The sequence below is a fragment of the Anopheles funestus genome, chromosome X, assembly GCF_943734845.2.
Source record: "Anopheles funestus chromosome X, idAnoFuneDA-416_04, whole genome shotgun sequence".
NCBI classification, from domain to species: domain Eukaryota; kingdom Metazoa; phylum Arthropoda; class Insecta; order Diptera; family Culicidae; genus Anopheles; species Anopheles funestus.
The window spans coordinates 8,063,873-8,085,543 of NC_064597.1; the positions used below are offsets into that span (position 1 = coordinate 8,063,873).

The 21,671-nt window shown below is 42.5% G+C and overlaps 2 protein-coding genes across 2 annotated transcripts in view; both read left to right on the plus strand.

The window, feature by feature from the left end:
- The window catches only part of LOC125761433 (uncharacterized), a 30,866-nt gene extending 14,323 nt beyond the window's left edge, over positions 1–16,543 (plus strand). The window contains exons 17-31 of the mRNA XM_049422561.1: positions 35–237; positions 1,003–1,512; positions 1,581–1,914; positions 2,029–2,256; positions 3,662–3,777; positions 3,889–4,116; positions 4,835–5,563; positions 7,622–7,974; positions 8,156–8,499; positions 8,598–9,051; positions 9,164–9,594; positions 9,680–9,756; positions 11,133–11,236; positions 11,806–12,013; positions 12,517–16,543. Of these exons, the coding sequence (XP_049278518.1) occupies positions 35–237; positions 1,003–1,512; positions 1,581–1,914; positions 2,029–2,256; positions 3,662–3,777; positions 3,889–4,116; positions 4,835–5,563; positions 7,622–7,974; positions 8,156–8,499; positions 8,598–9,051; positions 9,164–9,594; positions 9,680–9,756; positions 11,133–11,236; positions 11,806–12,013; positions 12,517–12,705 (4,508 nt within the window). The 3' untranslated portion in view covers positions 12,706–16,543. The remainder of the gene's footprint in view (positions 1–34; positions 238–1,002; positions 1,513–1,580; positions 1,915–2,028; positions 2,257–3,661; positions 3,778–3,888; positions 4,117–4,834; positions 5,564–7,621; positions 7,975–8,155; positions 8,500–8,597; positions 9,052–9,163; positions 9,595–9,679; positions 9,757–11,132; positions 11,237–11,805; positions 12,014–12,516) is intronic.
- Positions 16,544–16,836: 293 nt separating this feature from the next.
- On the plus strand, positions 16,837–20,853 carry LOC125771436 (nuclear transcription factor Y subunit gamma). The gene is made up of 3 exons (XM_049442064.1): positions 16,837–18,863; positions 18,957–19,130; positions 19,238–20,853. The coding sequence occupies exons 1-3, from the start codon at positions 18,015–18,017 to the stop codon at positions 19,511–19,513; spliced, it is 1,299 nt and encodes a 432-aa protein (XP_049298021.1). The 5' UTR covers positions 16,837–18,014; the 3' UTR covers positions 19,514–20,853.
- Positions 20,854–21,671: the final 818 nt, after the last annotated feature.

A 21,671-nucleotide genomic window follows, 5' to 3' on the forward strand; every position in this document is an offset into this window, starting at 1 on the left:
GCGGGCGTTTTTTCGTCTTTTTTTCCGGTAATAGTGGCACATGTCAATGAGCAGCGTTTTATTACGCTCTCCAATAAGACAACCGGTATGCTGTACTCGCTCAACTATCCAGAGGCGATGCCGTACGATGTTGACTACACGCAGCACTTAATCGCTCCGCTCGGTGAAGTGATCCTGCTGGAGCTGTACGGTGTTGGCTTTAGCCAGCATGGTTGCCATCAGACGGGATTCATAGAGGTAAGGCTTAGTTGGGGTTTGGTTAGATTTCAAGTACATCCAGTAGCGAATCTAACGGTGGGCGGAGTAGTCTGCCGCCCGTCGTTTGGAGGGGCCCCGAAAGACGAAAGAACATTTCATAGGCAACATAGTCCGAGTAGAAGAACCTCCACCCCCTCCACCCCCTCCTCCCCGCTCATAAATGACCTGATTGAACTCGAACACTAGAGGCCCCTTTAAAACCATGAACGAACGTTTTCCAAGGAATGACATGGACAGCCGCAGTAGTAGATTTAACGGTGGGCGGAGTAGGCGGGCGCCTAGGGCCCCGACAGTACATTTCATACGTAACGGAGCCCGAGCACAACCCCCCCGCTCATCCACTACCTGATCAAGCTCGTACACTAGAGGCCCCTTTAAAACTATGAACGACTGTTTTCCAAGGAATTATTTGGACAGCCGAGGCCCCAGCACTATCAATGGGTTGTTCTTCCTTGAAAACCATTTGCACAGGTTTGCGAGTGTGTTTTGGCTAACGGTATTTCACTGAGCACACAACCCCTCCCCTCCCCCCTTTGTCATAGTTTGCGTTGTTGTAGGGGCTTCGAGCAGGTGCGGTAGGGGCCTCCAAAAATAACTCCCTCCCCCCGGGCAGCACTTTTGAAAACAGTTAAATCCTCGGTCAATTGGGCGTAATAGGGCCCCAATTACCATTCCGTCTAAGGCCTCCAACAAGCTTTATTCGCCACTGAGTACATCTTGGTATCTTTACTTATGTGTTGCCAGATATACGATAACTACACAGACAGCAATGGGACGTTGTGGCATCTATGCGAACACCACTCAGCAGGTAAGCCGACACCCGTTGACACCGAGGCAACCAAGGTGAATGGTGTGGAGCATCATTATTTGGCACACGGTGCAGCGAAACTCCGACAGCCAGCTGTGTCCGGTCATAATCTTGCGAAGCCTGCTCCGATCTACATCACATCGTATCTGAACACGATCCACATACGGCAGCGTAACGCTAACGGTACAGGCATACGGTTAAACGCTACCGTACGGCTGCAGGAGGACGCTGGCTACAAAATGAAGCTTATCTCCAACACAGACGAATGGGTCGAAAGCTGCAAACCGAACCCATGCCAGTACGGTGGTAAGTGTATTACCGCTGGACAGAAGCGTGGCATCTGCCAGTGTTACGGTCACTTTACCGGTCGTTTCTGTGGCTTGAACATCTGCGAGCTGGAACCGTGCTTCTTTGGCAAATGTGAACTAACGCCCACCAGCTTCAAGGTAAGTTCTAGTCAACACTCTACATCAGTAGTTACTAATTCTTGTGCGTTTGTTTACTATCTTATTAGTGTAACTGTCAGCCCGGGTTTGTTGGTGTGAGGTGTGATCAACGTCAGAAACCTTGTGCAGAAAATCCGTGCGAAAGCCGTGGTGAATGTTTTGAAAAAAATGGTGGATTTTTTTGCCGCTGTCACGCGTGGTGGGAAGGTCCACGGTGTGAAAAGCGCATGATGCACATACCGTACAAACCACTGTCGGAACGGATGCTGCAGGAACCATTCTGGCTCGGGCTGATTACCGTATTCGTCGTGCTTGCCGTAATCGGGCTCGTCTGGTGTGCCAAGCGCCATTTTCCGGAAAAGATCGAAAAGCTACTCGCCGACGATACGCAGATAAATCGAAGTAAAGTTTTGTTTTTTTATTTCTTGGATGCGCATTACATTTTCTTACGTTTCTTCGCTTCGCATTTTGTTGTTTTTTCTTCTTCTTCTTTTACTCCCTCTATCTCTCAAATAGGCACCTTTCCGCCGCACCATCTGAACACTGCCTTGCGCGAGCAGCTGCAGGCTACTGCCGGTACCGTTTCCTCCTCAAACGCTACTACGCCCGCATCGCATCGGACGATCTTTGGACGATTGGGTATAAGAAAACCATCCATATTGAGTCTCAGCAGCCCACAGCAAGTTGGAGGGGCTACCGCTAGAACATTTTCTTTAGATGATCTTTTACGGCCCCCTCCTCGACGTAAGACAGACAAACATATGATAAATTAATAATCGAAACATAGCACCAAAACAAAAACCTACCTTTTAACGATAAATTTTACAGAACCAAAACCAAAAAAAAAAAAACAATAACTCAGTCTTGTTAATCCAACCTCAAGCTGTGTCTGTTTAGTGCCTTGCTCACGATCTGTAATTCTTGCTGACTTTCATTTACGCTTTACGCTCTTGTTTCATAACTCTCTTCGTACATCGCTCTACCACTTACTTCCTGATCACTGTGTTTCTCTCTTTCGCTCAATCTCTGTCTGTCTGTCTGTTTTTTTTTTTACTTTTAATTGTAACCGCATTGTACAGTTGATCCTCGTTTCCTTCCAGCTATTCCCAGAATTAAACATCATGCAATAAACCGAAAACAAACATCTATTGCTGGCTACTACCTAACAAATTCTCCAATATTCCCAATACTACACCTGTCATTCTGTTCTCTCCTTACCAATATCCTACATTTAGTGATATAATATGCTCAATCTCTAACTAGTACTGTGTGTTGTGTGTCTCTCGCACCGTATTGTAATATAGAAGTTTACTAGTGAAGTAAAGACACTTTCTAGGTGTAGAATTTCTTACAGTTACTATTTTTGTTGCACCGTACTGAATAGCGTAGGACATGCAAAATATTCCATTACGCTCGTAGTATTTTGGCTTGCTCTTGTTTTCCACCTTACCGGGGCGGCACAATCTAATCGAGGAGTTCAGGATATAATCTGAATGACCAACATGAACTAGTTGCGTCACTAGCAAATTAGATTAAATTCAAAAACAAAAACATTAGCAAGCACGAATTTTATTATTAAAATGTTTTTTTACCCACCTCCACATGTACTTATTGGTGACTATCTTAATCTTGATTTTGGGTTGCTAGTTAATGGAGGCGAATGTACACTTGGGTTTAATAATAGACTACCGATGCTCTCGACTCATGTGACTTGCAGTTAGTTCTGGTACATTCATCTTTACATATAAAGTAGTTCCAACCTTAAACTTTGAAACATTGAATCGTTTTCCAATAGTACAGCGTAATGACATATTGGATCATTGAATTGGACACGTTTGCATCTAAAAACCGGTAGTGTTCCTAAGGTCATCCTGAAGATTTCTACCTAGTTTCCTAGTGTACATTCTTTCCGAATCGGACCACCAGTATACCCTGATACCCTTAGCGCATGGTTTTTTGTCAATTTCCTTCCAAGTAGTAGTTTTTTGGTCCAAATGAGTTTCCACCACACAGTTTTCCTTTTTGTCCTTTAAAACACCACATCCCACCACTCCCGGCAAAAATTGAACGCCTCCCACCTCCCGGCAATGTTGTATCTCACCAGTTTCGTTTTGTTTTTTTTTCGCGACCTCGCCGCCCTCCTTTGCAGGCACACCATCACCGAGGAAAAAGCGAAACAATTCGACACCAACGAAGAAGAACGTCAACGAAAAGAAACAGATTCTGCAGCAGCTAGTGTCACCGGCGCAAAATGCGGCTACTAAAGTCAGTTTTTTTAGTATCAGATATGACACGGTCACCATATGGTGGAGACACGCACCTTAAGATCGTACTAATGTTGGGTTGTTTCTTTTTGCTCTGTCGAACGTTTTACAGCAAGTAAGCTTGGGTGAGCTGATCCAGCTTTCGGAGACCCGGCTGAAGGCAAACTATGCCGAGTCGGATGCCGGCATGAAGGAGACAACCTTCTCCGAGAACTCCCTCTCGGTGACATCGATGGTACGGCAGATCTCGGATCCGAAGCTCGAGAAGAAGGTCACCTTCGCGCGGCTCCTCAGCAAAGTGTCGGCGGAGATGAGCTCCGGCTCGGAAGACCTGGCGAATGTGAGTAGTTGCACGCACGCTTGCAAACCAAACCAACAGAACCGTAGTACGTGTATTCCTGTTTCCGTTACCGACTTTCGTTTGATCCGTTTATCTTTTGTTTTGTTGGAATTTTTGGAAACCCCGTTTGAAAACCTCATGTTCTATACATCATCCCGCTTCAAACGTCAGGCTTTTGAACGTTTTCCAAACTAGGCTTGGTTTTGTAATCTATTGTTACTAACTCTACAGAGCTACATCGCTGACTACTATGCCATACTTAGTGTTTTCGTTTTGATTTTGGGTTATTAGTTTAAACACATCGACACGTTAACATGTACTACCAATTATTGATCGTTTGATAAATTCAAGGTGTATACACAATTTCGGCGCGAACTGCGTTTGTCCCCATTTGCCACGAAGTTTTGACCCCCAAAATGGCTTCGCCACACAAGCGCGTGAGCCTTTTTTTGCGTAGGTATAGAGCTAGCTAAGAGGAGACAAAGTAATTTGGCTAGTTCTTAGTGTACACAACCTTTCACCGGGTCTCTTCAGGTCCTTCCAAAAAACAAATCAATATCCTTACAAACCAGAAAAAAAACAATTAACAAACCAAAAAGCAAATCGTTCGCGGACTCAGGTGTTCAGCTCATTGAAAACTATTTATCTCTTCACCGCCCACCCCCCACATACCCATGCATTCCCGTGTTTGCTTTGCCAACCCTTCAAAAAAAAAAAGGGAACGAAGCATTCTAGTGCCCTAAGTCTTCCAAATGAGGTACCGCCACGCGCAAATTCCGTACCACCGTCGCCGTGCACAAACGAAATCCGGTCGCCCCACAGTACGTCGTCGAACCAGGGCAGCGATTCGCTTTCGAGCTCCGAGCTAGCGCTGCACGATTTTGGCTTGCGCAGCAGCAACCGCCGAACGCGGCCGAAGGTATCGAGCGCCGATTCGATCTTGGCGATGTTCAAAAACTTTGCCGCGTCCAGCAGCGCGCTCAATACGCTGCCCTCATCGATCATCATCTCGCCGTCGTCCACACCGACCGCCTCCAGTCCGCAGGATGATGTGCCGGGTGATGACGATTCGTCCACCTCGTCCAATCACACGCCGGTTAGCTACTCGAGCGGCGGCACATCCGATTCGCCCGTCTTCTACCGCCAGAGCACGATCGAGGTACCGGTACTGGATGCGCTCAGCGCCCACAAGTCGTCGACAAACACGACGACAAGCAGCAGCACGTCGGCGACCACCGCTCAGATGCATCCGCCCACGATACTGCTCGAGATACCGAGCAACGGTATCAACAACAAGTGTTTGTCGCCGATCCGCGAAATGCCCACACCGATACCGTCACCGGCACTAACGCCAATCATGCCCCGGCCGCAACGCATGCGTACTCCACAGTCGATCCACGACGAGTCGATGTCCGTAACGTTCAACAGTGGCTACGAAGATTACCACGTAAGTCTGCCTTTTATGTTTTACGTCATTCCGCTTAGTGTTGGGTCAAGGAGCTCTTTTGCACGAGCGGAGCGCAGCGCTCTCTAAAGTGTGCGGTGCGCTTGAGGTAGCTCCACACGGAGCACTGCACACAGGAGCGATTCCTGCGATACAGCTACCTCTTTTAACCGTGGGCTGTGCGGGAGGGCGCACAATAAGATGACCGGAGCGATTGAAATACCTCTTTCGCTCTTGACCCACTAGCTTAGGAAATTTTCAAACTGTTTGATTTTTTTATTATTTTTTTCTGATTTTTTATTATTTTTTCAATTTAAAGCATTATTTTAGTGTAAAGAAACTTATTTGAACCAATAGGCATTGAAAAAAATCAATTTAATTTTTTTTGCAAAATTTCTCAAAAAAATCGTAAGGGGTAAGCCTTATGAAATTTTCGAGTTGAAAATTTTTTTGAAATTTTTTTCTGATTTTTTATTTTTTTTTTTATTTTAAAGCACTATTTAAGTGAAAAGCAACTTATTGCAACAAATTCGCATTAAAAAAAATCAATTTTTAAATTTTGCTGAGTTGCAGCAAAAATGAGGAAAATTTTACATTTTCTCAAACAGGGTAAGGAACTTGGTTCCTCCAATAACTTCTGGCACAGACATCTGAGGGCATGGCCGTCCAAGAAGAAAATGTAGCCATTGGTGCCATCTATCGACCACAAGTTAAAGTTTGGCGATCCGTTGGATACCGACCGAGTTATAGGCAAAACTTGGTGCAAAAATGAAGAAATTTTTACATTTTCTCAAACAGGGTATGGAACTTGGTTCCTCGAATAACTTCTGGCACAAACATCTAAGGGCATGGCTGTCCAAGAAGAAAATGTAGCCATTGGTGCCACCTATCGACCACAGGTTAAAGTTTGGCGATTCGTTGGATACCGACCGAGTTATAGGCAAAATTTGGAGCAAAAATGAGGAAAATTTTCATTTTTTTTGTGAATTTTTTAATTTTTTTATTATTTTTCACTCTTTTTTTTATTTCAAACATTATTAGAGTGAAAAGAAACTCATTGCAACCCATTGGCATTAAAATAAAACAATTTAATTTTTTTTGCAAAATTTCCCAAAAAAATCGTAAGGGGTAAGCCTTATAAAATTTTCGAGTTGAAAAATTTTTTTAAATTTTTTTCTCATTTTTTATTCTTTTTTAATTTAAAGAATTATTTGAGTGAAAAGAAACTTATTGCAACAAATTTGCATTAAAATAAATCAAATTAAATTTTTCTGCAAAATTTCTTGGGAAATTTTTAAATGGGAGCGCATCGCACAATCGCTCCTGTGTGTAGCGCTCTGTACGGAGCTACCTCTTCTTCGCATGTGCTGTGCGGGAGCGCGCACAATAAGATGAGCGGAACGGTTGAGGTACCTCTTTCGCTCTTGACCCAACACTAATTCCGCTACGGAGTATATTCGCAGTAACATATCTAGACCACATACCCATATAACTCGTTTCACATACTGTCATATGTATAGTAGCACATTTCCCTTTTTCCAAACTACACGATATAGTTCTCTCAATACCTCAGATTCGGCCCTCATGCTCGAAATCATTTTACAAACATTCCATTTATTTAGTTGAAAACTCACTGCTCAACACGTATCAGCTATACTTATCGAATTGTTTACATATTCCACATAATATTTTCTTAACTGTTTGTGTTATATAATTATAGATTCCTTTCTATTGACTCATACACGTCTACAATATGGTATCCATGCACACTGACAAACGTTCCTTCCATTCCTATATTGTTATGCCGATCCTCTACCACCAGCCAGTTAATATGCAACTCTTCTAAATACTCACTTACACGTTTTTCTTTACCTATCTAAACGGTCTATCGAATAACCTACCCCCACTATTTCTACACTGGCCCTATTGCCTATGTACTGCACCTTGATATGACTTGCCTCTTGTACCTTCCGGCACCTGATCCAACCTCGTACCATGATCCCGCAAAAAAAAGCAAACGTCAAATCTACTAGCATTGATCCTAATCCTCATTGTATTCAGAAGCCCCATCAGCTATCAATTGAAATACGGCCGCCGGACGAACCCGACCGTGGCGAGTACTCCTCCTCTACAACACTCTCGTCCTCGCAGAGCGACTCCACGGTCGATGGTCCCACAGGTCTCGGTGTACCGATGATATCGATCGACATCCATCCACCGACACCAGAACACAAGAGCCCCGAGCGGCCACGCGATTTGATCATTCCAGAGCTAGTGATACAGCAACCGAGCCCAACAAAGGAGCGCACGACCGTGGTGGTAATACCCGGTTCTCCACCGCCGCAGCGTGCCAACCACACATTCGACGCTAGCATACTGTCGAACAGCGGTAGCAAGCAGCAGCAACAGAAGAGGTGAGAACGATCATCATCCGTATGTGTATCCACGCACTATCCACGGTCCAACTCAACTGGAAAAAACCCCTACTGAAGCTAACAATACCTGACGTATATAGCGTAGTTACATCCACACCAACCTGCACTATAGTGTGTGTGTGCCTTAGTTTTGTTACAGTTAAATGTTTTGTGATTCCAGATTTCTAAAGCAGTGGGAAAAGCCAACCTCACTCGATCTCCCGTTCGATCCTCCAATGATAACGATCACCTGCAACAATAGCGAGGTGGTGTCTGATGCGGATGTACCTTCACCAGCACATCCGATAGGTTCGAAAGCATCCAAGACAAATGGGGCCGGAGGTCTTGGACCTCCCGGTGGTATGTGCTACCTGAGCCCGTTCTCGATGTGCATACGCGGTGATCGTGCCCCGTCCGAAAGCAATCTTAGCTCGTCTGGCTACTCCAGCATGGCAAGTCCAGGTCCGAGTCGCTGCGGTTCCAACAATCCACTGTTTCCAAACGAATCAGACGAGCCTGGCTCAGGTAAGAAGGATGAGACTGACTCATTTTCTACAACCCATTTATCGTAGAACTTTTAGATCCTGTTTAAGTGTATGTTCTCCCTTCACAACACGAACTAGGTTCCGCTGGTCCAGGTGGTTATTCGGGATTTCACTCACTGATCAACAATCGACGACAATCATCTAATGTAAGGAAAAAATCTACGGATAATGGCAACGGTGCTGGTGTGGGAAGTACCAACACCGGTCAAACCACCGGCTTTGGACAGCATCAGCCATCCTCATTTCGGCTCCGTTCCGACTCGGAAACATTGTCCGACGAGCCACTGCTCGAGTCGAACGACGAAGGTATCGGTACGGATCATTTGGATGAAAAAATTGAGGAAGGCGAAATACGTAGCGCCAAGGAGCTGGAGCTGTACCTCGGCAAGGAACTGATCCAAACAGGGCAGGACATTTTGAGCCAAGAGAACCTATCGATGTCGCAACTGCAGCTTCCCGTCATCGTCATCCAGTCGGACGCCGGGTACGATAAGCCGTCCCCCGTTTCGTCCCGCTCCGACAGTCCCCTGAGGTATGACGGTTCATGCACTGAGCTGAGAACTCGGGAGGCGTAAACGAAACTCACTGTCACTTGCCATATGTACAACTCGATGCGTTTTGCTCTCCTCTCCTCCGCACTCCAGCGAACGTAATGCCAGCATGGAACGGTTCTCGCCCATGTTCTACGGCAAGAAGGATCAGCATCTCCCGTTCACGGACTCGGACGGACTGTACGACTTTCCTTCGTCCGATGGCAAGGGTGGGGCGGGGAGTACGGTCACCACCGCGCATCGCAAATGTGTCGGCCGCAGAAAGGATCGGCGCGTGGCCCGTTCCGGTCTGGTGTCGGTACAGTCACCCTCCAAGTCTACCTCCGTGCTGTTGGAGATTCCCGGCAGCAAGGAAAACGTTGCCCAGCACGGTCAGCACAACAGTGGCGGCAAGTTCGTTGGTACAGCGCCAACCACTCGCAAAAGTCCGAAGAGACGCGTGCATCGTCAGCCGTTGGCGAGCAGCTCCTCGTCTACGGAGTCGCTGACGTCCATGCGGGAGTATGCAATCCGATCATGCAAAGGTACGATGGCAAACTCCCGCGGAATCCTCGGTGAAATATTTGTGCAATAATAGCCTAAACGTTGTTCTCTCATTGCCGCCAACAGATCAAGCTGGTACAACACATGTCTCCACCATGAAAGATTCGGTGGAAATGTGCGATAATGGCGATAGCAAAGGTGAGGTAGGTACAGCGCAGTCGAAACCATCCAGCCATATCCTCAATACCCGAACATAGTGCTGCAAGGTGTGCTCCGGTTGGAGCACAGACCGTCCGACCCTCATCCGGCTAGTTGTTCACTTTACTCACCCTTTTTGACCTCTATATATATTTTTTTTAATTGACTTTTACCTAGTAGTCCCTTCAGCACACTTCAGGTTATTGCGCATCCAATCAATGCATCTTTCAACCCTGTGTTTAGGACTGATTCAGGTTTTAGAAGATCTGGATAAATACCAGAAACAGGGTTGGTGTTACCTACTTCCGCATTAAGTCTGTGTCTTCCCTCCTGTGTGGACGATCCGCGGAAGAAAGATGTTTGAAGCTTGTTCCGCTTGTCGATAGGTGCCATACGAAACGTATTAATGGTTGAGATTTTTTTTATTGAGACGAACCAAGGTGGTGCTACAGTTAATGCTTTGATCGTGCAGAGCAGCATCGAACACATCGACAGTACATCGCGGCATACAGTTTGCAGACGAAATTCCAATTTCCAACTAATAATAATTGAGTAGTTATTGTTAACAGTCAACACCTTCATGAGTTTTATGCATCCATATAGCCTCTCATCCAAGCTGCCATTCTCATCTAGCTCACTAGTACACTGTTACTGTACAAACCTTGTTCTTAAGTGGATGTGTTGGTTGCCAAATTTGCTGCTCTCTTACTCTAGCGAGTTACTATATAGCCATATTAAAGATATTTCTGTTACGTTACTCTCTAACGCTTTGATTATACTTTCTACGTGTATCTTGTGACATTGTTCCGTTGAGTTAATTATTCGCATTCGTTGACACGTTAGTGTATATATCTAGAAACGCATTGTTTTTTCGTTTTTTGGAAATATATTTTTTCCATTTGATTTTCGATATTTTTCGGTAGAATTTTTTATTTTGTTTTTTTAGATAGTCAAGCGAACAAGCGTGCCTGCGAATCTTTGCAGCAAAAAAAAAAGTTAGTGATGTGCTTTCAGTAACATTTTTTCTTATAATTTTACTCGTTATCTGCACATACGAACAATAGTTTATTAATTAAAAAAAGTTATTGTGTGTAAACATATGTGGCGTAATTTAACCATCTTGTTCCATACTATATATGAAGAACTACTTTTCGTACTTGAGATTAGCGTTCAGTTTTGCGCGTAATCGTAGCGTCTAGTTACTACAGTGTTTGTCCACTTGTTAAAATTTTATACAATTAGTACAGCATCGATATACTCACAACAACAAAAAAAAACAACATTCAATAGCGTGCAATCTCTTTACAGCACCGATTGTCAGACACTTCTCAAAGTTATATTATTTCTCGTTCACGTTTTTTTTTCACATATACCTGTGCAGGAAATATCTAACAATCAAATGCTACCTAAACCACCACCGCCGGAGGATATGCGCAAGCCGCCTTACAAAATACGACGGCTGAAGGCGATCGGAAATCAGATAAGGTATGGTACACTTTAATACTTTTATTTAACTTTTTCTAACTATATCCTTATGAAATTTTCAAATTTTTATGTTTTTTTTTTTTATTTTTTATTAGTTTTTTATTCTTTTATTTTATTGAAAGCATTATTTGGGTAAAAAGAAACATATTTCAACCAATTGGCATTAAAATAAATCAACTTTTAAAAGTTTTGCAAAATTATTCAAAAAAAAGGTAAGGCTATATAGCCTTAGGAAAATTTCAATTTTTTTTAGTTTTTTTTTATTTTTTGTTAATTTTTTGTTCTTTTTTTTATTTAACGCATTATTTGGGTGAAAAGAAACTTATTTAAACCATTTGGCATTAAAATAAATCAACTTTTAAAATTTTGCAAAATTATTAAAAAAAATGTAAGGCTATAGCCTTAGGAAATTTTCAAATTTTTAGATTATTTTTTATTTTTTGTTAATTTTTTGTTCTTTATTTTATTTAAAGCATTTTTTGAGTGAAAAGAAACTTATTTCAAACCATTTCGCATTAAAGTGGAAATTGCACAAATTCTGAACATACGTACCTTTTCGATGCATGTAGGTTTTTACGCCGGCTGGAGCGTTCCATACACCGCAAAGAGCAACCGTCTCAGCCGTCGGACGAGGACATGAGTGAGGGTGTTGGTATGAAGGATTCGCCAAAGATGTCGTCACCGCTTATCAGATTCAAACAGTCCCAAATCGACGAGGAAGATGAATCGGAGGAGGACGATAGTAAGAACAAATACTATTCCAACCCACTGAACAAGGTAAGTCGCTCGATTTTTTTGGGGGAAATTTTTGAGGTAGATGCGTAACGCTTACGCGTTATGCAGGAAGCCAGACGTTCGTCTACTAGATACGAGTATGATCGTGAGTGGTTTTTTTTTGTTGTAAATACGTGTGTGGGAGTATTGGGGAAATCAATAATAGGTTATAAACACAAATGTGTAGTTGTAGTTTTGACATGATACAAACGTCAATACTTTGCGACATACTGGGCAACAGCTGTCTATATGTATTATACTAAGAATAGTAGTACACATGTGCAACTAGTATCAACAATTAGCGTACTTAGTGTTAACATTTTGCGGATAGAACACTATACAACCTCTATTCTAAACTTTCAAGACAGATTTGATGGATTGAATTGAAAACAGCCGGAACATCGGTACAGTGCAAGCGATAAAGGTTGAACCACGATCATGAGCTAAGGCTAGGATAGGCGAACGACAGCTTATTTCGGTTTGTTCCCCCTTTTTTTTCCTTACAGCAACAGCAGCAACTCCAGCAGCAGCAGCAGCTTCTGCTACCCTCGGAGGGTAACGCGGTCAACTCCAACACCCGCCAGCACTGCAAGATATCGCGTCAGCGACGTGTGCCCAGCCATGAGTGCTACGCAGCAAAACCATGGTCCGAGGCGGAATGTAAGCTGCTCGGTGGTGAAGTAAACAGTGACTGAAGAAATTAGTTAGACAGCATTCAACCGTACCGAGACGCGTGTCCGACCTTATATTTGCACAATATAAGTAAAATATGTATTTCTCATCTCGAACAGTAAGAAAGGGGCTTTGTACAGTTCGACAACCGGCAAGTCACTCAAAAATTGCAAAGCAAAAGAAAAAAACACTAAATAGCACATACTGAAAACCGGTTGAGGACAGTAGTGCTGCGGGGTAGTGTACTATTTCCCGCGACGGCTCCACTGCTGGGTTGTGCTTTGAATGTCTAGAAGTGTGCAACACATTCACTAACCTGCTATAGCTACCTACGCAACGCTCCGGATAGACATCTCCAGAGTCGACATCGACTGACTGCAGCCAAAACGTGTCAGTAAACCGTAACCCGGGAAAAAAGAAAAAAAAAGACAAATTGCACACTTGCAGATGTCATCATCAACACAAACCGAAGCGGAAATGACGTAGAGCGAAGCATTACACTTATTGTGGTGGATTTAAATTGACATAGCAATATAGGATAGCTACGAAAACCACACAAATTATATACAACAACAAACAAACAAACAAAAAAAATCATGAGAAACAAAAAAATACAATTTACAGCTACATATGAACACACTAACTCGTGTTACGACGTTTTTTGATCAGTACTAGAGTTTTATTAAACACTTAAAAAATAAACACTTAAACAAAACCGGACATACAAAAACAAAACCCAAAAAATTACAAAACCTGACCGTAAAAACATAGTCCGCGCTGCTATATAAAAAAAAAATTTTGCTAATATTTATATGTGTTCAGTTGATCTAAACGGTTTTTAGCAATGTTTGCATATATCGCATATATTGTGAATATGTAACATACAATATATAGAGAAGTGTACTAGAAAGCGCGTGCAAAAAAAATAAAGGAATAGTAATGTATGAAGACACACAAAAAAAACAAAAAAAACGAAGCGGAAGCAGCGTGCGAAGTAGTAGCGTGCAAAACAAATAAAAAAGTTACAAAACAATATATATATATATATAAATTGCCCAATTTGCTGGTGCATGTGGGTATACACATTTTTTCTACAGACAACATTCATTCGAGATAGGAGATGGAAAATATGCACACTAATAGGCATGCACCGCACACCAAATGCGCTCACGCACACATTACACACACTTACACATACACCCAAAAAAAACACCGTCACACATGTATTTTCACTTGCATAACGACTAGCACATCGGATTAGTAAAGCTGGAAAAATTGTCAAAAAGAAAAACAACAACACAAAAAAAACATAACTACTTGATACATCACCCAGAACAGAGACTGATTTTCTAACATAAGAGAAACCAAGAAAAAAAGTAAACGAATGAGTAGAAAGCATTAGAAGGATCCCACGCGATATTGTTCATAGTTTTTTTTTCTTCTTCTCATGTTCAATATAAGTGTTGTAATTATCGAATATACGGAACACGGCTAGATGTGATTGTTTCGCCTAACTTCCTTCGATGCACTTAGGTTTACCCCCCACCCGCAAATATGGCGGCATTTACATGTGTCCTACGTGTGACTTCAATACGCTGCACGACTATTTCGATTAGGTGGGTGTGACAGTTGTAGTAGTAGAGATAGTAGCTAAACCAGAGACGATGATCATAATACACATTTACCCGCACGCGCGCACACACTCACACACACACACACGTTTTATGTCGTTTACTGAGCTGTCAAACCGTGACAGCCGCGTACGGAGAACATGTGTTTTCCTCCATTTATTAAAGTCATTCACGCACATGCTCATGTTACAATCATCGTTGTTTTTCGAACAACTCTAGTCTAGATGTCCAGCGCGAATGATGGGAAAGAAGTATATTACCGGTATTAGCGCAAGGATGGCAACGATGCTATTTTAACGTATATTGTACGAAATAATAGTTCAAATCGGTGGGTGCCAGGTGGTAAAGGGACAGACGGTAGTGTGTACTTCTTTAAATGTGGTTTTTATTTTAATTTTCGTCGCAACTGCAAGTCAAGTTGCTCAAACCGGTAGTTTCATGGAGGAAAAAAATCGGGCAAGTGTAACAAAAAAAAAAAAACATTTCACTCACTTTGCCGCGAATGTGTGCGTGGTTTTCGATACATAGAAGAAAAAAAGAACAAAACAAAACAAAGCAAAAAAAAAAAATTGCAGCAAAATCATACAAACAATATTAGCTTTAAGTCTATTGGGAAAATTAAGGATACGGGTTCAGCGATCTACAAAATCCCAATTCAAGATTTGCCTTCCACATACACATTCAACTAGTCACATACATTGATACGCATACCAGACACTACTTACACAAAAAAAAAACATGTACTCTTACACACGGAAATGTGTACGTTTTGTGTTTTTTAAAAAAAACTAACGACTACGTCCTAAGCTTTCGATACTATAAGTAGCATAAAAACTATTGTTCCGTTAATTGTTGATTGTTTTGAGCGAATTTTGTAAGCCTACAATTTAGAAACTATACGGAAAATTAACTAACAGCACTACGTCTACAGAGATTTAACTAGGACCAAAAAAATGATGTATAATCATAACCTAAAGCCCAAACGTAAGGAAAACGAAAAAAAAAACAAAAAAGATGCCTTCTGTGATAAGAATTGAACCGTGGCAAAAAAACGGAGAAAAATGAAGGGTAGAGGTGTTTAAACGAGAACCAAAAAAAAATGGGAGAAAAAAATCCGCGTGTGTTTTTCCTATAATTGTGTTTCAATTTCATTCGTTTTTTGGGGTTTGTGGCGACGTCCTCACTGGCCAGCCCGAGAGCCTCGACACAAAACGTTAGGTTCGAGAAACGTTTCAAACAAGAGGATCTTGTTCACCGAATCGTACACTCCCATATTTCGAATGCAACGCCCGTTTCCAGTTGCATCATCACGTGGCACTTAAGATATGTGTTTCCCGTGATCGTACTAAGATCGATCGAGAGAGAAAGAGAGAGAGAAAGAAAAAAAAGAAGAAGAAGAAGGAGAAGAAGATGAAGAGAGAGAGAGAGAGAGAGAGAGAGAGAGAGAGAGAGAGAGAGAGAGAGAGAGAGAGAGAGAGAGAGAGAGAGAGAGAAAAAAAGAAACACATTTAGGGAGTAAAAAACGTAGCTAGCACTATTTTTGCACGTAAAACATCTCTAACTGTTCATTTTCCAAAAAACTAATAGCAATAAACCAAAAGCAACATTAAATAGTTAAACACGTCGGAGTCGGCCGGAAGTATCGAAAACCACGGTACTTACAAATTACTTTACAAGCAATGTATTTCTTAATGCTGGTATAGGTGTTTTAACGGTTAATTGGAAATCACTCTAGGTTTAAGCAGGGTTTGAGCAGAAAATAAAACACGCGAAATTGATAGAACATAATAGCAAGGCGGAGGTAGGCGGAGAAGCAGCAGATGAGCAGACGAAACGAACACTCTGCGAACAACAGCAGTAAACCGGAAGAAGGATACGAACGGCAATACGGCCAGAAAGGGAAAGGTATTTTCCGACAGTGGAAGAAAAAGAAGAAGAAAAACAAACAATAAAACATTAATTGTTATTAAGAAGAAAAACTAATTACAATTCCACCGCAAAACTAATTACTTTAAGGCTAATTGTTTACTATTTAAAGATTACCAATATGTGCACTTTTCTAAGTAAGTTCGTGGCAAAACGAGAGCAAAAAATAAGCAAAAAAAAAAAACAGTGAACCTAAACGACAGACAAAGAGCAAAAACTAAAGCTGTTAATTAATGACCATGTATATGTTCTTAGAAATCTATCGATAATAAAACTATAAAAAAAACCAAGCAAGCAAAACAGACGTAATCCGTTCTTAATAATACACGGCTAACGCGTGATTTTAATTACGCTGTTGTAGTTAAACATGATGACATAAATTCAGGAACAGCATAGAAAAAATCAAACGAAAAATCTTACTTTCGTGCGAATATGTTAAAAGTTTTCCGTTGTAAAATAACGAAATTGTTTTTATTTAGCTGCACCACAATTGTTATTAGGCGCCCAGCTGTCAAATCAGCATGCGTCGCAATCGCGCATTTATAACCCACGCTTCAAGGGTTGCGTTTAATGTTTATTGTTTATTTATCTATCAGGAACGTTTCGTTTTGTGTCTGTAGCCATGCTTGTGGACTTAAAAATGTTGGCAAAATGTTAGTACTATAGTGTGCCATGTGTTGTTTAATGAAGCGTGTGCAATTTCATAGCGAAACATCACCGTAAGCACTTGGACGCGATCCCTACAAACGGAACGTAACGAACGCCAACGCCAACAACAGCGAACCCAGTATCTGGTTGGTCGTCACAACCAATTGGTGGCAAATGGTGGGCCAATCATTGCAGGCTACGGTTTCTATTGGTAATACTTCTGCAATTCGATTGGACGCAGGGCGGGTAGTGCGGTTTGGTGAAGGGCCAGGTGTGTGTGCATTCATGCGGTTTTCCGATCGTTGTGCTATCTGTTTACATAGTGCCAGCACGTAAGCAAAACCTTCCTCCAAAACACAGGTGCGAAGTGTTGTTCGGGACGGTGAAGCTGGATGCTGGACCAGTGCCCTGTAATGTTTTGTTACCCGGTAGCTTGGACGCGCAACAATCAGTAGAACAATGATTTGCTGAACGAGCAGGAATGCATTAAAAATACACGAACAATTTACAAACAATTCCACCCTGGAAAGCGAGGAAATTCGCGCGCTATTTTCGCAGCGTTGCTACTGTACATTGGGTGTGTGTGTGTGAGTATGTGTGCATGTGTGTTTTATGGAGTTTCATAGCGTTGGTGAAATGAAAACCTTTTTAAGATGAACATAGGATACTTCGGGAAAAGGCTCAAATACGAATACCTGGACATAAATCGCATTTGTTGTGTTCAGCAAGCTGCACTAGTCTGTTGAACTGAGCGTTTCGCAGATCCTGCCGGTACACGCGCACACTGATAGTAGACGTTTCCCATTCGTCGATTTTCCCCATAGTGTAGCGATTGGATAATAATAGTAGCGAATCCGAGCAACGTTTGCGTATTGCGTCAGGTGCTAGGGTGTGAGTTACGGCCAAAGGGGTGGGGTGTGGTACGACCTGCTGCGGTATGCTCGGTTCATGATAGCACCATTCCTAGACTGGCGTACTAGAGAACTACCACCCGCAGCTATACTGCTGCACGTATACAACAACAACAACAACACCACTCCATCCTTTACGACGCGCATTGTCCTGTCGTAGAAGTAGGCCAACCCTATCTTGCCTATCGCATGTGTGTGTGTGCCTTTGCCTAGGCAATGGATACGCCAAAGAAACCGCTGGTGGTTGCAGCGTCCTCCACCATCGCCTCACCACTAACCGTGATTACGACCTCCACCACAAACACGATCACGTCCGCAGCCGAAACGGCTACCACCGGCGGCAAGGAAAAGCTGACCGATTCCCAACGCAATATTCAAAAGTTTTGGCCTGCGGTACTGCGCGAGGTACAGCTGGTGGACAATGTTGAGCCGGGCAATCAGCTACTGCCGCTGGCACGCATCAAAAAGATCATGAAGCTGGACGAGGACGTTAAGATGATATCGTCCGACGCACCGCTACTGTTTGCGAAAGCGATCGAAATCTTCATCCAGGAGCTGACGCTGCGGGCCTGGCTACATACGGAGCACAACAAACGGCGAACGTTGCAGCGGAGTGATATCGCGATGGCCATCACCAAGTACGATCAGTTCGATTTTCTCATAGACATTGTGCCGCGCGATGAAATCAAGGTGTACAAAAAGGAGTTCGAGGGCAAGGTGGAGGGACAGAGCGGTGGCACTACCGCGGACAATGGGGCTGGCAACAGCAGCAGTACAAACGGTTCCGAAGACATGCAGTACTTCTTTCAGCTATCGCAGCAACACCAGAAGGTAACGCTGCAGCATGCGACTAAAGGGAGCATAGGCGCTCTGACGAACGGTGGTACGGTGTTCGATCTTGCCACGGTTATTGGTGCGACCGGTAGCCAGCAGCTGCTTCATGCGGCAACAGCCTCAACGATGGCAACCACACAGCAGGAGAAAATGTTGTCTACCGGCGGTGAGTCGCAAGCAGGTGTAAGCACCTCGGTATCTTCCCTCCAGCAACAGCAACCATCCTCGCAGGTAACGCATATACTTCAAGAAGATCACTGCTATCTTATGATAGAATACCTAATATCTTGTGGTTGCATTAACTTTCGTTCTCGTTCTTTTTAGACTACGATACAAACGGCTACTGGACAAAGTATAATCCTCGCAAACGGTAGTGCGACGGCTGGTGGTGTACCAAATGGTAGTAACACCTCATCCAACCAACTCGTATCTGCCAACCAATCCCTGCAACTACTTCAACACGTAATGACACCGACCGGTGAAATAACGCAGATACCTGTAAGTATACCAGCTGTTATCTCCTATTAAAATTGCCTACCATTCCTCACTGATTCTTACTTCTTTGTACGGTCGTTAAATCCTAAAATTGATTTTCCAAAAACCAGCTCAACTTCATAAGGACGGCCGGATCGGGCGGTACACCTAACACTGGTCAACCGATTTTTATACAAACAGCTCCAATGCAGGCCGGTCCCACGATAATACACACCGGCCCAACTGGTGTCTTCCTAAGCGCCAATCAACTTCAACAACTGCAGCAACAGCAGCAGCAGCATCAGCAGCAACAAGCACAGCAACAGCAACAGAGTCACCACCATCATCAAACCCAACATCAGCATCAATCACAGCTGCAAAACAACCATCAACACCAAAGGGATTAAGCGATATTGCGGAATGGTGCAAAAACCGATCGCACTACACCAGATAGGTACATCCTGAAGCTCGTGTCGGCTCATTGTATATACCGGACATGTAAATGCAGACTGCGCGAAGGCCGTATATGACCAAAAAACAACAATCAGATGAAGTGCTACCAAAATGATTATGAAATCGCTGGTAGATTACGATTATAGATGTAGTGCTTAGCAGAGCATTCATCTTGGGATCAAATCCCTACTCTGAAGCATGTGTCGTACGCGACTGGAAAAAGTATATATTTTCGCAAACGGCAAAACCACTAAAAACCGGCCAAGGTTGATAGGACAAACGTATGACATAGAAAACTATATAATCGATTTTTTTTTACTATTTGTAATAAGATTTAAAAGCGGAGTACACGTTTGAAAGTAGTATTTAATTTAGTTTGAACTTGTTTTTTCAAGATGTATTATTCTATAGTTTTATAAATGTTTCTTCTGATGAATTCCTTTACAAAAGAAAAATGAATTCTCTACGGTGAAAAGTGACATTTTTGTTCCATGATGTTTTGATATTCTGAACTTATGTGATGGTTTTGTGGTTTTTTTTTGGTCAACTATTTCTGGTTTTCCATTCGGTTTTCATCTACCATGCAGCTGGACAGTCAGTCTAGCATGTTTCTGTATGCTGGAACGATCGATGGTATCACTTGTATCAATGTGACAGGCTGGTTTCTTTACATACAAAGCAATGTAAATAGATCGTATTAAAGCAAGAATTTTAACTACCACCTTGGCATGTGTAATGGAAGAAATAAATTCTACACTTATCAATGCGCATTCGATGTGGAAATAGTAGGGCAGGGAAGAATCCTTTATCTAGATACATTCAATCGATAAAAGATAACCAGAGAAAATAGAAAATATATCTATATGGTTGCAGTAAGAAGCGTTGCTTTCGTATGCAGTGTACAAGATCAGTTACTTGTGTTCAAAATAACTGAGCTACGATCGTAGCTCAACCTTTACTCATCTTTTTGTAAAGGTTTTAATGTTTGTTTTGCTCGGTTAGAACGGTCTCTCTGGCCGTATCAAGACTTATTTTACCACGTAGCAGGATAGTCAGTCCATGCTACAGGGAGACGCGGTCCGGATGGGATTTGAACCCAAGTCCTGCGTGTGGGTCAGCGCCATTTATCACATACACCACAGGGCCGCCCCAAAGGTTTTAATTTCCTTTGGCAAACAAGACAAAAAAACACAAGTTTAGTGCAACTTGAATGTAAAAAAAAACAAAGATTGTAAGAAAAAAGATGTAAATGTTAGGCCGAAGATGTAAATAAACTTTACGTTGTAACAGATTATCTAATTTACTGCAATTGAATTGCACTCCGAGCACTTTCTAGAATGTAAAAGAGCATATTTGTACTTACCGATTTGCATGACGGTTTGCACGGCTGTAATGTTAGGAAGGAAATGTTATATTTTATCTATGTTTGTTCAGCTAAGAACTTACCTTAATATTATTGCTCTACTTCTAAGCCTTCTTCGTTCGAAATTGTTTATTTTCGACGCACTTCATTACAGCTGTAACCTTTCTTTAGCATTAAAACAGACAGGTATTGAACATTTCAACACTTTTTTATCTGTGACCGTTGTGTTGAATGATACAATCTTGAGTAGATTGTATAGTAGAAATGTCCGATAGAATGTCATCTCCCAAATTTTAAATATATTGCCTAAGGTCGGTTGATTTTACTTTCTAAAATGAACTGCTACTATTGTAAAGAGTAGGTTTGCATAATTTTGGCTTGATTTCTCTATCCAAAGGATACGTCGCAGGAATAGATAATTGTAAAAAAGTACTTTGTAATATATAACAAAAATATATGTAGCTGTGTAACGCTTAATAAACGCATTCGAAAGATGGAGTCCTCCACATATGTCCTTCAATTGTTCTTCAAGTCTTCTTTTTCTTCTTGGCGTAACGACCTCTGTGAGGTCATGCCGGAACATTTCTGGCTTACTAGACTTATTCTTACCGTGTAGCCGGATAGTCCCCGTCCTTGCTACGGGGTGACGGTCCGAATGAGATTTGAACCCCAGTCCTGCCGGCGTGGACCGGTGCCGTTTATCACTTGTACCGAGTCGCCCAGTAGTAAGTAGTAAGCTTAAATAAGGG